At 40.4% G+C, this 18,337-nt stretch overlaps 2 protein-coding genes across 6 annotated transcripts in view; one reads left to right on the top strand and one right to left on the bottom strand.

Moving 5' to 3' along the window:
* Positions 1-18,337, bottom strand: part of LOC127140919 (uncharacterized) — a 67,895-nt gene that overhangs the window by 20,957 nt on the left and 28,601 nt on the right. For 2 of the 5 annotated variants that reach the window (XM_051068911.1, XM_051068910.1), the window contains 2 exons: positions 13,800-13,866; positions 13,339-13,603 (listed from right to left, as the gene is read on the bottom strand). The exons of 2 other annotated variants lie outside the window; for them this stretch is intronic. In XM_051068911.1, the coding sequence (XP_050924868.1) occupies positions 13,519-13,603; positions 13,800-13,866 (152 nt within the window). In that variant the 3' untranslated portion in view covers positions 13,339-13,518. Of the gene's footprint in view, positions 1-13,338; positions 13,604-13,799; positions 13,867-16,092; positions 16,738-18,337 lie in introns of those variants that run through there. One more of the 5 variants, XM_051068909.1, reaches the window with a different exon arrangement.
* LOC108874533 (interferon-induced protein 44) lies at positions 104-11,209 on the top strand. The gene is made up of 9 exons (XM_018663037.2): positions 104-258; positions 1,335-1,379; positions 1,850-1,876; positions 2,001-2,034; positions 3,061-3,262; positions 3,453-3,599; positions 7,536-7,677; positions 9,124-9,224; positions 9,972-11,209. The coding sequence occupies exons 1-9, from the start codon at positions 228-230 to the stop codon at positions 10,131-10,133; spliced, it is 891 nt and encodes a 296-aa protein (XP_018518553.1). The 5' UTR covers positions 104-227; the 3' UTR covers positions 10,134-11,209.

Here is an 18,337-nt window from a genome sequence, read left to right as displayed (position 1 = left end):
GTTCTGTAACTTGCGTGTGTAGACTAGTTGTGGGCATTAAGCGGAACTTTGTCATATGATGCTATGCATGATCTACGTAACTGTATACGCCCAAATGGTTTGAAAGAAACCTCTGGATTTCAAGAAGTCACATGGTTCAATCAAAACATGAAAAAGGAAGGATACTTTAACAAACACCTCATCAAACACATCTCTTAGTGTTCCACTTCGAGGCCAACGTTACAGAAATGGGTCTGTTGGATTTCCTGCGTCATATAGGTAAGGATGTCTCATTTTTTGTGAAAATCACTGAAGTGAAGCTGTTAATGTGTTTGTATGATAAAATGATTTAGTTTCCTTCAGGTTATGTCTTTAGTTCAAGCACATTCTGTTTTTAGTCTAAATGATTACTTCTGGACACACCTATCACTTTAGCATCATGAGCTGTAAAAAATGTGTAGACAACATGAATCTAACCATAAAGGACAATTTCCACATCAACAGATTTGCATCAATGTCATTTTTTTTCTACCCGCAATCGTAGATTTGATCCTTTCAGCAGATCTGCAACACATTTTAATAAACCTGAAAAAGGTTACTGATATGTTCTTTGACACGCCCTGTAGCTTCCTTGTAATTAGTCACCAGACCTTTGTGGGTGTGGCCTATTTCATATAAAACATTGCTCCAGCTAATTTTAACTTCATTGTATCCTGTTCACTTGTTTGGTCTACAACAATGCATCCAATGTTAAAAACATTTTTGATTGCAAAGTCTAATAGATAACAATAGATAAGAAATATACTTAATTTAATCAGAAAGTAACATTGAGATCAGGATCTCATTTACAAGTGAGACCTGCGATAGTGGCAGAGAAATAATAATAACAGAGTTTTAAAATATAAAAAACAGCAGAGCCTAAAACACATACATGTGTGTGTATATTTAATTGGACACACTAAAGTCTCCAATTAATCTTTATCTTAAAAGTCCAATATTCACTAAGGAAATTGGAGTTTTACATGAAATAGAAAATCTTGTGGAACATACAGTGCAAAGACCTAAGATTTACACTGGTGTTCAGTACTTGATTAAATTTACTTTGTTACTATTGCATCACTGTGTCTGGGATGAAAATCAATCTCCTCAGATGAGATTAAAATAAAAAAACAAATCTGCTGCAAATGAAAGCTGTTTAAGTCATTCTGAATCTATGACCGACAATGACCGACTCTTCTACCAAAATATTTAATTTCAAAGAACTCTTATAATAAACAAATAGTTTCTTTGAACATGATTCAAAGATATTCTTCATCTCTATAATGTTCACCATATACCTTCCTTTCTATTTTTAGGATCACAAAATGAAGAGTCCTCATCTGGCACTACTCCATCTTCAGGTATGTTATCAACTGCAGAACACAGTTGGAAGTTAAAATAGTTAAGATGCGGGGGGGGGGGGGGGGGGGGGTTCTACAAGTGATGCTGAGAGCTGCAAAATGTCAGTGCCACAATGAGCCCACAATTCAATGTGACTTTAAAAACAGGAACAAGAATGTCCTCTGCCTCCGTGGTGTCTGTGGTTGCCAATGGTCTAGACATGGTCTGGTTTATGTAATATAAGCATTTATTAAATGTGCTGAACTGATGTTTAATAACTAAAACATCACTTAGTTTAATATTTTAGTTTGACTGAATATTCGTCTGAGTGTGATCATGAAAAGCCAACTCTGAAATACTTCATAAGTATATTATTCCATATTTTCACTTTTCCACCATTGAACATATTCTCAAATAACATCAGCATTTAGTTGGTAGCACTGTCATATAGTGAAAACATTAATTCACCTCATGTCTTCAAACTTTCCAGGACCTGCACTTCCTCCAACTTCTCCCAGTAAGAATATAATGACATGAAACCAAAACAGTTTCCTTGAGACCAGTCAGATCATTTCCTATGCAGAAAGACCATGCTTACATGCAAATTATTTGATAAACAATGTTGCTTATTTCACTGTCAGTTTTTACAGAGCCATGGAGGGAAATATCTTGGGGGTGAGTAAATGTAAATTCCAGTGTGAGATTCCTGTGGTGAGTTATACCTTTACCGTCTATATCTTAAAGCACCTGGTGAAGACTTATCCACTGCTAAATATTTAATCTTAATTTTACTAATTAAGTCAAACACCCTTTTTACAGCTGGCTTTAAGATACATCTTGGCTGATCTGTACAGTGGACAGTGGAGACATGTCACTGTTTGAACCTTTGTCTATCACACGTCTCAGGTGTCCAACATATGTTCAGATTTCATTACTGCCTACATCTAACTAAGGTTCTTTGCTGGAGACACATCAGGACACATTAGTGCTTAGACTACAGAAGATATGGGTCAAATACATCCCAGACCATCTCACACAAAAAATAAAAAGATAGGTTGTATAACTCTGCCGTGCATCATGGCCATCTCTTGGACATAAATGAAGACATATTATAGGACTTAAGAAGGCGTGATACTAACTTTGCCCTGGGTTTGTGGCCCATAATGTTATTTCACTGTCTTGTTGGTGAATAGGAGACTGCCACCCCGTATTCACACAGATCACAGTGAGCAGAGGGTCAACAGTATGAATACTTTGTTAGGTGTTTGTTTCTGGAAATGACTAAAGTAGAGTCTTTCTTTAACTTCATGTTGTCTTCACTCCACTTCCATCAGAAACATACCCAAAATACAAAAGTGAAGCAACAAAAAGATAACAAAGGCCCAACAGGTGCTACTCAACTCAAAGAAATAACTAAAACAACTAGATAACAAAAAGAGGACTCCAACTCCGGAGCTAGTCTAGTCAGTGATCAAACAAATAAAAAGCAAAAAACTTCTAATAAATCTAACAAAAATACAACTAAAAGCACCCATAACATAAATTAACGATAGTAACTATGGAAATGGGGCCAAACCAAGTCTGTCTGTGGAGCTTCAAGAAGAAATTTAAAAAGAATAACTGTATTCTGCTGTTGCATCTTGATTTAACCTGTGACAAATGAGAAAATGTTTTGCTTTTCTTAAAACTCTTTTTTAACAGAGACAAACAGACAGGTCTGGAATATGTGCAGGATTACCAGCCTAAAAAAGAGGGTGTCAGCCATCTCAGAGTTCTGCTTTATGGTCCAGTTGGATCTGGAAAGTCCAGCTTCATCAACTCTGTCAGTAGCATCCTACGAGGCAGAATGGCCATTCCAGCTGCAGTCAGTGCAGCCACCTCTGAAATCAGTTTCACCACCAAAGTATGAAAACTTTTTACTGTATTGATGAAACCAGTAAAAATAATACATCATTTTAAATTTTTGCAGTGAAAATCTTGGTTCACACTTTCATGTTAAGATTCTCAGTCATCTATTCCCCTCAGTCTAAAGATGAAAACCTAACATTATCAACTGCTTGTGTCTCCATATTTTTTTTTTCTTTTTTATTCAGTATGAAACTCATGAAATTGAACGAGAAGATGGCTTTTACCCTCTGGTGTTCAATGACATCATGGGCCTGGAGGATGGGCCCAACAGAGGTGTCCAGACTGAGGACATCAAACTGGCCATGATGGGACATGTGATGGACAGTCAACAGGTAAAACTCACATTCTTTTTGCTTTGTTGTATTTTCAGAGCTAGCAAGTTTATTGTCTTGTTTTTCCAGAAAGTATCTCAAAAAGAAAATTTCCTGCAGTGAGCCATCAACTGGTTAAGTTGTTTCAGTTACAGTGTGAGCACACACTACTACTGGGACATTTTCATGTTGATTGTGTTTTCAGTGTTTGCGTGGAGTTAGGGTGAGCGATTACAGTCTAATGCACTTCTATTCAAATTCAGGAAATACTGCCTCATAGTCCACTAGCTACACCTTCTGTGGGTTTGCTGAAAAAATATCTGTGTTTCTACCCTGGCACTAGAATAGAGTGGTGCAGGAATGTGTCCTAAAACCAGGAAGTAAGTTAGCATGTTAGCACTTTCTGTTCCGTCATCCCAAAGTGTTTCTGGTTAAAAGTCTGAAATAAGGTCTGTGGTTTTAACACAAGCTCAAGGCATTTTCAGGTTTGATTCTCGGACATAAAATTGGTCAGTAAATCCCCCACTCCTGATGTTTGAAGCTTTTATGTGTCTTAAAAAAGGCGGTTGCTAACGAGTGTCTAAATGAGACTACAGAGGTTGTCGGGGACGTTAACATGAAAACCCATCTACTCACCAGTCCACCTTTACAGCCTCGTTGTGTTTCTACTCACGCTCTTTCAAACTCTCACTAACTAAGAAGAAAGGCTTTTGGAGAAGAGCTCAGAGCTAAATGAAATGACCAGTTGGAAGCTTAGTGGTGGAGACGTTGACGTCATGTGACCGTGGTGTAGTTGGTTTATAGCCTAACATTAGCTTCTTACTTCTGGAGATTGGATTTAGGCTTCAAACATCAGAACAGTTGTGTTCATCTGTGAAGATGATCTGATCAACTAAACCTGGAAGTATCAGGAACTTTAGTTGCTCACAGTTTATTTTCTGGAATAATCCAAAACCCAATGAAAAAATCCCATTGGGGATGGTCAGTACAGTTCAGTATAGCATGGGCCTTCCTTACAATCTGCTGATCTTAAGGATCAAAAAGCTAAGCTTGATTTACCCCTGTAATTTTACTGGCCACTCAAAAAAACCCTGACTAAGCCAGTCATTCATTGTGTGCAATACCATTTCAAAATGTGCAATATCTGTACTTAGTTCATTTTCTGTCTCTATGTATAAAGTGAATATTGCTCTTCTGTTAATAGTTTTTATTATATTGTCATGTTTATACTATTCTTGTGTATATTTTTTATTGCATTATCTTGTTTTGATCTTGTCTTTTACTTGTATTTATGTCTCTTTCTATATTTTCAATCACTTATGCTGCAGCAACAATGTAAATTTCCCCATTGTGGGACTAATAAAGGATTATCTCATCTCATCTCATTGGCCAGATTCAGGTTCTCAAACCATGTCACAATGCAAAAAGACAGAACAGATTCAATGGAGTTCATTCAGAGTTATTATTTTTGTCCATCGACCCATCCATTTTCTTCTGCGTATACTGGGTCAGGTCACAGTGGCAACAGACTAAGCATGGCATTCCAGATGTCCCTCTCCCTACCAACATTGTGCAGCTCCTCCTGGGGGATTCCAAGGCACTCCCAGCCCAGATGAGATATATAATCCCCCCAGCGAGTTCTTGGTCTACACTGGAACCCCCTCCCAGTAAAACACCTGGAAGACCTCCAAAAGAATGCCTCCAATGAAGAAGGCATCCTAATCAGATGCCTGAATCTGTAATTCTCCCCCCACCTGGAGGAAGCAATCCACCATTCTCATGGTCTCAGACTTGGAGGCGATGACCCTCATCACAATCACTACACACTTGGCTGTAAACCACCCCAGCGAATCTCAGACACTCTCCTCACCTTGGCTGAGGAGAGACCAACTGAAAGTCCTTCTCCATAGCTTCCCTGAACTCCAAGTTTTTGCCTCTGCAACCACTGATGCTGCAGCCCTACTGGTCTCCTGGTACCTGCCTGCTGCTTCAGAAGACCCCTGGGCCAACCAAGCCCAAAAGGCGTACTTCTCCAGCCTGATGGCTTCCTTCACCGCTGGTTTCCACCGGCAGGTTCTTAGGTTGTGGCTCCAACAGGCCCTGAGACCCTCCTGATAACACCGAGTTTGAGCACTTTCACCTATCATGACACCTGGGTCAAAATCAATACCCAAGAAGTGGAGGTCTTCACTGGACATATCACCTCGGTGAACAAACACATCAAGTCCACCAGGGAGGACACCAAGGACTGTAGGTTACCTTTTCTGTGCTCATTGAGGATGATGGTAGCCTCAACATTAAAGTCTACTGGAAACCCACAAACACAGACCGATACCTACTGTTTGACTCCCACCACCCCCTGGAACATAAACTTGGTGTGATCAGGACTCTACACCATCAGGCTCAGAACATTCCTTCCAAAACAGATGGAAAGGAAAAAGAAGACAGACACCTAAAGGCAGCACTTAAGACATGTGGTTACCCTGACTGGACCTTCATCAAGTCAACAAAAAGATGTAGAAAAGAGCCACAGACATCTACTGGTGAGGAACAGGGGAGGAGACATAGCAACATTACCATCCCTTATGTGGCAGGACTGTCTGTTTCTCCAAACATAACATCCCGGTGCACTTCAGACCTGGAAACACCCTTAGGCAGAGACTGGTTCATCCCAAGGACAAGTTGAGCAACCTTGTGTACACTGTTCAATGCAGGGAGAAACGCTCAGACCTGTACATAGGTGAAACCAAACAACCACTCTGTAAGCACATGGTACAACACAGGAAAGCCAGCTAATCAAGACAAGACTCAGTTCATTTACACCTGAAGGAGAATGGACACCCTTTGGACAGGGAAGACAGATGGTGTAGTGTCTGGAAGTTCATATATATTTTTATCCTCTGGGAAAGTCCAAAGCTTCACATGATTTCTATTTGTTGGGGTCATGTTTAAGTTAATGGTTGTATACATAAAGATGTAAGTGTAAGGGAGAGGGGCTTTTTCTCCCCTCCTCTTTGTTTTTTGGAATAAGAGGTCATTGAATGAGGTCAGGATGTTTCGCTATATTGTAAACATGTAAACAATTACCCTTTATATACTGATGTCTAGAGGTGTTAGGGAGAGAGATCAATATTGGCTCGGATCCTCTCACAGGCTACCGCAGTACTTGTCTTGATGCTAAACTTCTTTGTAATAAACTTTTATATACAACAAAGACAGTGTCAGCAGAGATCTCTTCGTCATCTTCACATCATCACAATCAAATATACCACAATGGTTTGAGAGGAGTGAAAGAGGCTGTCTATGTCCATCTGGAACGTCCAACTTTAAACAGAGGTGGTGGCTTATGACACCAACTTGCAGCCACCTACAATGCCGTCCTGAGATCCTCACCCAGGAGAGTTAACATCCCGTTCACACCTTGAGACGTGTGACCCTAACGACTCACATGATGTCAGGGTGGGGCAACAACCCACTAACGAGTCACACCTGGGCTCATGTGACCCTAACGACTCATAATGACTGGGTGGGTCGATGATGCCCATCACTAACCCCAGAGGTCAAATACCTGGAACTCCCAGACCAGTTTTCAGAACTGAAGAAGCCTTTTGGATGAGAGGTGAAACATCTTCAAGAAACCTAAAAGAAGTCCAGTTGCCTTCAACTTCAGTACTTTTGACACAAGGAAACTGCTACCAGTGCAGCCACTGTATTTTAAAGCAGAGCTGACTCTGAGTGTTTCTTATGCAGAGAGGACACATCTATAACAGAGAGATGAACAGACTGTTACAGGCTCCTACATGTTCAAATCTCTGATGAGGCAGCCAGAGGAGTTTTCAGACAGGAGTAGTAACTTATATGATCATTTCCATTTTCTTGTGCATGTTCAGACTGCCTAAAACACCAAAAATGTTATTTACATTTAAATGACAACTCTGTCTTTTCATTGTTTTCCAGTTCAGTCCTGCGTCTCCATTGTTAAATGGATGTGCAGGCTACAACAAAAACCCCTCTGCAAACGACAGATGTCACATTCTACTTTGTGTCATCTCTGCAAATGCACCAGAAATTAAAGAATCCGTTCTGGGTACCGACCTGGGTAAGAGCTAATATCAGAGGCTGACAAGGTCCTTATTCTACAAACTGAGGCAGCAGATGGTAGAGTCAGAATTTGACTTCAGCATCATGAATCCAAGGAGCCAACCTGCCTTGTGTCAACAGCCCAGGCTGCTGCTAGTGGTGTAATGATGTGAGGAATGAGCCCTTTGAGTCCTTTAATACCAATCAATCATGGTTTGAATGCCACAGTCTGTGATTTACAGGGAAGGTGAATTACAAGTGAGGGACAACACTGCAGCATCAGTGCTGTACAGGAGACCATTAAGTAAGATCTAAACAAGTTCAATCAGATAGAGAGCAGGAGATAAAGTAAAGAAAATGACAGTGTTAGTTGAGCATGTTAGGGTCTTAGAGGTGTTTGGACCATATATTTAGATCTACAGTCCAGAACAAAAAGTGATCCTAGATGCTTTGGCATGCAGCCTTAGGTACCGTGGCAGCAGAACAAAATTTGAATATAAGATATTGTTATGAGACAGTAATAATCCTAAAACAAGCTTTGAGATCCCTCAAACATGAACTAGCAGTTTAGAAAAAGTTAAATTGTCCTTTCTGCTGCATAATTACAGCCACAGTGGAGGTTCTGTTTTCACTTGTGTCTGTTTGTTTATTTATTTGTCAGCAGGATAATGCAAAAACCACTGAACCAGTTTGTTCCAAACAAGGTGCACGGTCCAGGGACAAACTCATTACATGAACTACTCGAAGGGGTGGAACTAGGAATTGTTTTTATTATTATTTTCTTTAAGATGATGATGATTTTTGTCTGTTTTTCAGGAAATAACGTTCAGATTTTTATGTTTATGGTGTTGAGATATATGAGTGAAACAGTTAACATCCAGATAATAATCCAGATCTGTGGAAGTACAGTAGCGCTTCAGCGCTTCAGAGCTTCAGAGCTTCAGAGCTTCAGAACTCCCTTTCTGCAAGCCCTTCAGAATATTCAGTTCAGAGGTCATCAATTACATTTGTCCAAAGGCCAGACCTCATTTATTTTGGCCAAATTAACCTATTATTGTTCAATATTTTCACTTTCATGTGTGAGCAGACTTCTCTCAAAAATGCTTTTAGACCTTGGCCAAGTGAATGAACTTTAGTTGGTTTTGATGCTGCTATTCTGCTGCCACAACAGCACTGACTGAAGCCTGGAAATATTCAAAATAAATTCACTGGATAACTAATCACAGTGGTCAGACTATTCAGCTTGTCTGTCTTCGCCTCCTCAGGATGAGAGAGAGACAGAGAGAGAGGAATATTCTGAATACAGGAACAGATATAATATAATATAATGAATATTCTGCAGGCCAGGTGTGGTCTGCTGGCTGCCAGTTGATGATCACTGGTTTAGTTCATTGTGAATTTATGATCAATACCGCATCACCTGATCAGAGGGCTTTACATAATGAGCAGCTTCTTGTACTGACAGGGATTCCTCAAGTGTGTATCCTCACCCACATTGACGAGGCCTGTGATGTGACTGAGAGCAATCTGAAGAACGTCTACCACAGCAAATACATAAAGAGAAAGGTGAGTTTCTGTCAGCATCTTTAAAACACCTGTTTGAACAGGTGTGTAACTTTAATTGGAATGTGATTCAACTCATAGTCACCAGTTAACCTGCATGTGTTTGGACTGTGGGAGGAAGCTGGAGAATGGTAATGGTAAATGGACTTGTACTTATATAGCTATAACTTAACTATAGCGCTTTTATACTACGCGTCACATTCACCCATTCTTACAGCACTTGCTGTGCATGAAGCTCTCTAACACACACACTGATAATACACTGAAGGCAACATTGGGTTCAGTGTCTTGCCAAGGATCGAACCGCTGACCTTCTGATTAGTGGGCGACCGCTCTACCTCCTGAGCCACAGCTGGCCCTCACAGAAACAGGGAGAACATGCAAACTCCACACTGAGAGAACCTTCTTGTTGTGAGGCAACAGTGCTAACCACTGCACCACTTTTCCATCTGTGTCAAATACACAGACACACTAAAGATTCTGTGAGGCAATAGTTTGTGGGAATTTTATTAATACTATTACTACTCTTACGACTGCTTATTGGCCCTGTGCCTGGTGTCTGACCTCAGACACATCAATAGTATATGCGACCTCTTCAGACTGGAAACTAACCAAAAATGTGACCATGGCATTACCCTGTACTGTGTGTAGAACTTTGGTTGAATTATGATACAAAGCCTTATTTAACATTGAAAACATCAACACTGTGGAGTCATTTTACAGCTGAAATATTGTTTCTTTAAACCTCAGATGGAAGAGATGAGCTCATCAGTTGGATTTCCAATGAACTGCATCTTTCCCGTGAAGAACTACAATGAAGAAAAGGATCTAGATGATGACATTGACACTCTGATCCTGGATGCACTGAGATACATTATTAACTTTGGAGATGACTTCATTAAGAAAATGTAAACATACAAACGATGGAGACTCACTGCTAAAAAACAGACAGATCAATATTACTGACTAATCTTTATGTTGTGGGTTTTTCTGTTTTTCTGTTTTTCTGTGTGTACTGGATTCAGTATAAGATAATACACCACTCAGTGCTCTATTACCAGATAATAGGGCTCAGTTAACCTCAGCAGTTCTGGACATATCTGTACTAAACTTTTAACCATTTTAATACTGATTCAAACCCACAGTAAAGACCTGCTGAAGTGCTCACAAATGTTAAAGGCTATTCAGCTGACTGAGAGGATTATTTATTTTGGCTCTCTGAAAACATTACCATCCAGATTCAAGAGATATTAGATAACAGATAATAAAACCATGTCATGAAGACAACAGGATTTCTTTTTAGGTTAGCATCATCAGTAAATAATACTAAATTTTATTTAATGAACACCTTTTCAAGCACAGTTACAAAGTGCTTTACAATAATAGGCAGGCAGGTCATTTCAAAGTCCAGGAGACCTGACTGTAAAGGCTCTGTCACCTTTGTGTCTCAGTCTGGATGAGGACCACAGAGAGAGGGAGCTCAGAGTCATGTACACAGGTCCAAACAGAGGATAACAAGTCAAACATTCCTTTTAATTACTCAAAATAACAATTACTGTTTGTCTGAGAATGCCTCTTTTCTTTTTGCTTGACATATACTCATAGATACTTTAATAGATTCAGAGATTATTACTAGTAATCTATAAGCTTTTAATTTGATAATGTGCTTCTTTTGATTATTGCTTTAATCGATTAATGATGATCTGAATAATGGAATCTGTGATTTGGGGATAGACATATAATGAGATATTTTTCATTGCTCATGTTTTGCATATTAAATGATTATTACTCAGCATTGACTTGAACTGAAGTATTGATTGGTTAGGGAAATTGATTATTTGGATTGAGTGATTGGTAATTTTGTCTTACTCGTATGTAATTCAGATCAGAAATGATGTATTATACATGAATGTAAATCTTGTACTCAGTGTATGTTTCCATGTATTCTTACATTTTGAGATGAAGTAAAATCTTTCTTAACTCCCTGAGTTGGCTGGTTTGTTCGGTCTTCTTATCCAGATTTTTTCACTGATTTTTAGTGAAGTTTAGACCTGGAGCTTTCAGTGTCTAGACTTCATTGCTTCAAACATTTCCACTGTGGAGATGTCAGCCTGTCAGCCTCATGTAATTAAGAAATGGCAGTTAAGTCTAATGGTGGAGGTTGAGGTAAAAAACACAGAGAAATCTTTATGAGAGAACTACTCTGTGGCAGTGGTTAAAGATGTGTTAGCAATTGGTGCTGGTGTTAATTTAAAGTGTTTTGCTTTGTAGTAAATACACATAAAAAATACACATAATACGTGATAAATACACATGTGCGTGACACAGGGAAACAAAGATTAAACTCAGATGATCACAAATAGAAAGTAAAAGATCATTTTGAGTTGTGTGAGAACACACCAGTTTTTCTGATAATTAAAAGACATGTCAGATGAGAAGCAGCAGCAGCAAATGAATGAACATAAAGATCCATGAATCAATAATGTTCAGTTCTGTCTGTGACCTTGTGTGACCTTCAGCTTCACCTCTTTAAAGGATTGTTCCATCTACCCAGAGTTTTAAACTGGATTTCACTCAGTCACCAAACAGCTCGTCATTTCTTCAGCTTCAGCAGATTCATCAGTTTTAAATCAGTGTTAACCATCAGGTGAAAAACCTTTGAATGAATCAGAAAAACATAGAAAACACTGATGTTTTAACCAGTGCTGTCGATGCTGCTTCATGTCAACACCAGAGAAATATACATCCATCTGAAAGTAAACTCATCACTTCATTTATACAGTTTTTAACCTCATGTCAAATAATGTATTTCATCTGATTTTTACATTCTGATTAGATTCTGTTTATGTCAGTTAATATGAACTAATGAAATCTTTTCATATCATCTTTTAACTGCTGTGAAAAACTTAATGACATGAACTTTTTAAATCATTGTTTAACTCATCATGGTTCTGACCAAAAGGGAAATAAAATGTAGAGTTCAGCTCAGTCATCTTGTCATCAACCAGTCATCACACCATCATATCTTATCTTATTAACAGCTCAGACATTAAAGAGTTAAATCTAACAAACCAGGTGTAACCAGGAAACAGACTCACAGCTGAAGTTAGTGAAACTCCAGCTGCTGTCAGCAGCAGAAACAGTCAGTGTAGTTTAAAGGTCAGAGTGTGGTCAGCTGTTTCTCTGCTCCCTACAGTCTCAAACAGTCTCACCACAGCTCAAACAGCCTGTTCCACCTCGTGTCCTGTGGGAGGCGCCACAGAGCTCTGAACACCAACAACACAACCACACAGACACAAGACAACAGTTTGTTTCCACTGGTCACAGATCAGTTCACTCAGACCTGTAGAGACCTCAAAACGTTGACTGAACCTGCACACACTTTACACTTCAAACTGTCCACACTGATCATCTGCACACTGCTGTAATGAGACTGTGTTCACTGACGTCTATCATCTGTCTGTATAAACTGGAAATAATCCACAGTAACAGTCAGTCAGGTCATTTACACACAGAGGAAATGAGACAGAGGTGACAGGAAAAATACACACAATGTAAAATACACTTCTGCTCTCAGTAATAACAGTGATAAGTAAGATGGACTGAGCACATTCCAGTTGATGCTGGAGGAGCTGCAGAATACAGACTGCCAATCACACTTCTATATTCTGGATGTGTCCTAAGTTTAGTCCTCAAAGAGGCTTTCAAGCAGGATATACCCTGAGGCCGTACAGTGGCATTACAGGAACAAAAGAGTAGGGGCAGGAAAGCCCACAAACACCTCTTCAGTATATTGAGCAGCAGCACTAAAATGTAGAAATGGTTGAAAGCAGACCTTCCTGCACTGAATGTATGGATCTGAAACCTTTGGGACTTAGACCAGATGGAGCAAATTACATATTTATTAAGGCTCCACAGATCCACTCCCTCCTGCTTGAGTCTAACCTACTTCTGTTTCCTGTGCATGCACTGCACACATTCATACCATCTCTCCATCCATCCATTATCTATACTTATCCATTAAGGGTCGCAGGGGTGGGCGGGACCTGGAGAGAACCCACACAGGAACATGGAAAACATGTACACTCACACAGAAAAACCCCAGGAAAGCCTGGAACCTTCTTGCTTCTTTTAATGACATGTGATGACTGTCTTCAGTGTCTAATACAGAATCTGCTGGACAGGTGTTTTGGAGGAAGCACGTAAACAGTGAAATACAGAGTTTACAGCTGAGTTGATCTGCCTCCACCTTCAGCCCTGATTAGTCCACAGAGCTTCAGTCACTTCATCTTGTTGTTCAGTGATGAGAGGGCTCGTCTACAGGAACCATCTGAGTGGTCTCAGGTCTGAAGACTCCTTCCTGATTCAAGATGCTTTTAGACCTGAAATAACAAAATGACAAATGATTAAATATTATACTGTGGTGATACATGTTATCACATGGTACATGGTTATGAGCTGCATCAGCTGAAGAAAGAAAGAAAGAAAGAAAGAAAGAAAGAAAGAAAGAAAGAAAGACAGATAGCAAGGAAGGCTGAAAGAAAGAAAGAAAGAAAAAGGAAAACTTTGTAAACTCACCCTCTTAGATGGAGATTAGGAAGTTTTTGTAACCACTGGGATAATATGGAAGATTTGCGCTCATCCACTGTAAATAGGTATATAATTAATTGATGTATGTATGTATATACATACAGACACACACACATAGACACACACACACATAGTGCTGTGCAACAGTTTTAGGCACTTGAGATGTTTTTACTCCTGTCGTTCATCAATAGCATCAGGGTGGTGTGTGCATCGTAAAGAACTGTCCTCAGAGACAAGAAGATCAAGGAGTCCTGCAGTAGATGGTCTGACCCCCACAGAGCCTGATCTCAACATCACAGAGTCAGTCTGAGATGACATGAAGAGACAGAGACACCGAGACAGCCTGAATCCACAGAGGAACTGAGGCAACTTTTTTCACTCCAACATGCTGGAACAAAGTACCTGAGTACAGGCGTACTGAGGAGAACTGGAGCTGTTTTAAAGGCAAAAGGTGGATCAAAGGAAATACTGATCTGATTTGGGTTTTTCTGTTTGCTGCACTGTCATGAGGTTTGATTTGATTAATAAAAATTAAAACCTTTAGTGCCTAAAACTTTTGAACAGTATTGTATATATTTCCACACACACATAGATATACTTTATTACATCTAGCTATATCTATAATTTTAGAGAAGTTTTGGCAAAAGTGGAACTGGTTTGGTTATCAGCGTTCTCGATGGTGAAAATTTGATGATGTTTGATTGATGATGATTTTTGTTTCGGCTCTTTAACTTGAGACAACAGTGAGTCCTGACTGAGCTTTAAAGGACAGAGACCAGGTGTGAAATAAACCAAACCTCACAGATTATCACTAATGCTGTTTTCTGAAGCTGGATTCTAGATGTTTTGTTATTGATGCTGATTTCAAATTGCTGATCAGTTTTCATTGAAGAGGAGCTGAGTTTATTCAGTTAGTTAAGCTTTATTTGGAACAGTAAAGGTGACTGGAGGGGTCATGGGAGGAGTATGTGGTACCAGGGCTGTGGGCCATCAGGTCCTTCTGTCAAGTGAGAGATGAGTTCATATTCCCTGCAGGAGGTCAAAGGTGTTTCCAGTTGGTCTTGGTCTCTGTCAGGGTTGACTCTTGTCACAGATCCTGTTTCTGATTTGGTGGACAGGATTTGAAGGTACAGCCAGGAGAGGACTGGGTCCAGTTTGGGACCTCAGAGTCTCTTTGTTTGTTGCACATGTTGTAGTTCTGTTGGCTTCATCAGACCATCAGCACTGGCCCAGTTTGCAGCTGAGGTGAGGGTCAGCAGCTCTTGGTTCTCTCCTGGGAAACAGTGGATTGCTGCTGAACAGGTCAGGAGTGAGTTACTGCCCCAAGTGAAGGAGTTAAAGTATCTTAGGGTCTTGTTCAAGGTGGCGGTACAGAGAAAGGTGAGATGGAAGGCAAAGCTCTAGACTGTAAGTCGATCTTCATTCCAGCTGTGGTCATTAGAGCTGTCACTTTCAGAAATCCAGTCATTCATTGGAACTTGGCCTTCTGATGGACCTCTGTATGTCCTGTTGACCAATCAGTAAAAACCAAGATGGATAGCAGCACCGATGGTGGTTGTTGTTAACCCGGGGCTCGACCGATCCAGTATGGAAGCCATAGGATTGATTCGCATATTTCATTTGGCATAGGTTACATTACACATTACAGGTTACATTGGATGCTCTTCCTGACACAACCCTCTGCATTTATTCGGGCTTGAGACCGGCACAAGAAGGATACTGGCTTGTGCCCCCCTGGGGCTGCATTGATCAGTAAACTAAGATACTCAATGAAAACAGAGGAGAGGTTAAATGGTGAGTGAAATGTTTTTGAATCTGGCTTTTTGAAAAGTGATGTCCTCATGGTTGTAAACTTTGTGTAGTGAACAAAAGAAGGAAATCATGAAAGAGCAGATGAAATGAGTTTCCTCTGTAAAGGCGACTGGATGAAGAGGATGAAGGTGGATGGATGTTCATTTAGTTTTACACTGATGAGCTTTTTAACCTTTACAATGAACTGTTAGTAATGATATAATAAATAAATGTCAGGAATAAATTGTTTGTATCTACAGTTTTAGAGATAATTCACGCACTAAAAACAATGTGACCATAACTAGAACTAGAGTTATACAGTACATTTCCTCATTTCCTGATGTGTCTGCATTGGATTGTGTTACACATTGATGTTGTTTTTTAATGAGATCAGGCAGATGTGTAACAGACCTCAAAAATGCTTTAAAAAACTTCCTCCTGTGTGAACTGGTATCACGCTGGTTTGTGCAAAAAGTAACTGACACAGTCATACCAGTGCATCAGTTTATTGATCATTCAGACAGATCAGTTAACAAAGACTGAAGAGCAGCTCAACAGTGAAGGTGTTTGTACTGAATTTTAGGACACAACCTTTTTAAAGCAGGAACCACAATATACAACAACGAATTCAAATCAAAGAGACAACCTGAGAAATCTTAACAGTCTGTTTAACACAGATTCAGTGATGTGAGAAGCAAAAGAAAAGACAGAATGAAACATCACTGTGAGTTTAAGATTCAGTCCTACAGTCTGCTGAATCACTTCAGATTTCACTCTATGAATTTCTAATATGAGTTCTGTGACAGTGAACAGAGGTTTTCAGTGTCTGAGAGGACAGGACTGTCTGATTATACTGAGTCTGTCACTCTACAGTAACTGTGGAGTCAAAAAAGATAAAGTAAAAAGAGGGAAAAAAAACCCTACCCTTTCACACTCACAGGACAAATGAGTGAGGATCACACATCTTATTCACATTGAGGTCTCTGAAAAGATATTTTGTAAATTGCTGAAAGAAAAGAAAACATATAATCAGAAGCTAAATTTATGAACCCTCCAGTCACCAGTCTGTCAAACTCCTGAAGTTTGCTGACGACACCACCCTCATTGGGCTCATCTGTGGCGGGGATGAGTCCACCTACAGGAGGGAGATTGATCAGCTGGTTACGTGGTGCAGTGAAAACAACGCTCGATAGTTGTAGACTTCAGGAAGAACACAGCTTCACCCTCCCCCATCATCCTGTGTGACTCCTCAGTCAGAACTGTGGAGTCCTTCTGTTTCCTGGGGACCATCATCACCCAGGACCTCAAGTGGGAGCTAAACATCAGCTCTCTGATCAAGAAGGCCCAGCAGAGGATGTACTTCCTGTGGCAGCCGAAGAAGTTCAACCTGCCAAGGACAATGATGGTGCACTTCTACACTTCCATCATTGAGTCCATCCTCACCTCCTCCATCATCATCTGGTACACTGCTGCTACTGTCAGGGACGGGGAGGCAGACTGCAGCGTGTCATCTGGTCTGCTGAGAAGGTGATCGGCTGTAACCTGCCTTTTCTCCAGGACCTGTACACCTCCAGGACCAGGTGGGCAGGAAAGATCATGGCCGATCCCTCCCATCCTGGTCACAAACTCTTCAGGACACTCCCTTCTGGCAGGAGGTTGCAGTCCATCAAAACCAAGACCTCACGCCACAAGAACAGTTTCTTCCCGTCTGCAACTGACACGACTCTGCAATTGTTGGCTGCATCAGTGAGGGGAATGAGGAGGAGTACAGGGGCGTTGTGGACTCCTTCTTCGAGTGGTGTGGAACTAACCATCTGCATCTCAACATCACCAAGACAAAGGAGCTGATGGTGGATTTCCGTAGGAGGAAATCTGCCCCCATACCCATTTCCATCAATGGTGTGTCTGTGGATGTTGTCTCAGATTACAAATACCTTGGAGTACACCTGGACAACAAACTGGACTGGGCCAAGAACTCCGAGGCTGTTTACAAGAAGGGCCAGAGTCGACTCTATTTCCTGAGGAGGCTCCGGTCATTCAACGTATGTAACATCATGCTGAGGATGTTCTACCAGATGGTGGTAGCCAGTGCCATCTTCTTTGGTGTTGTGTGCTGGGGCAGCAGGCTGAGGGCAGCAGACGCCAACAAGATCAGCAGGATCATCAGGAAGGCTGGTTCCATCCTGGGGGTCCAACTGGACTCTTTGTTGGTGGTGTCTGAGAGGAGGATGCTGTGTAAACTGCAAGTATCCTGGACAACAATGCTCACCCTCTCCACCAGGTGATAACGTCGAACAGAAGCACCTTCAGCAACAGACTCATTCCCCCCCGGTGTAACACAGAACACCAGAGGAAGTCCTTTCTTCCTGTGGCCATCAGACTGTTTAATTCATCTACCTCTGGTCGTGAGAGGGACAGTGGAGACACTGTGTCCTGAGGCCATAATGCCACTTATCACTTTATATGCCATTTCACTTTATCACTTTACTTCTTGTTCTTGTACTTATTTCATTCCAACTATGCTACTAAATTACAGTTCGTATTGTTGTATATTGTATATACCTACGTTACTGTAATCCTTGTGGCATTTGTTACATTTAGCTACTTGTTTATTTATTTTATGTTTATTTTTATTTTATTTTATATACCAAGACAAATTCCTTGCATGTGCAAACTTACTTGGCAATAAAGTTTGATTCTGAATCTGATTCTAGATGTTCTCTGTGAAGAGGTGT

This window comes from Lates calcarifer, unplaced genomic scaffold (assembly GCF_001640805.2).
Source record: "Lates calcarifer isolate ASB-BC8 unplaced genomic scaffold, TLL_Latcal_v3 _unitig_5449_quiver_691, whole genome shotgun sequence".
Taxonomy (NCBI): domain Eukaryota; kingdom Metazoa; phylum Chordata; class Actinopteri; family Centropomidae; genus Lates; species Lates calcarifer.
Note: the sequence above shows the minus strand (reverse complement) of the source record. Positions and strands in the feature narration are given on the sequence as shown.

Coding starts and splice junctions, on each gene's coding strand:
- LOC108874533 (XM_018663037.2), top strand. CDS start 228: ATGGGTCTGTTGGATTTCCTGCGTCATATAG. Junction 259..1,334: donor GGATTTCCTGCGTCATATAG/GTAAGGATGTCT, acceptor TTCTATTTTTAG/GATCACAAAATGAAGAGTCC. Junction 9,225..9,971: donor GCAAATACATAAAGAGAAAG/GTGAGTTTCTGT, acceptor TTTAAACCTCAG/ATGGAAGAGATGAGCTCATC.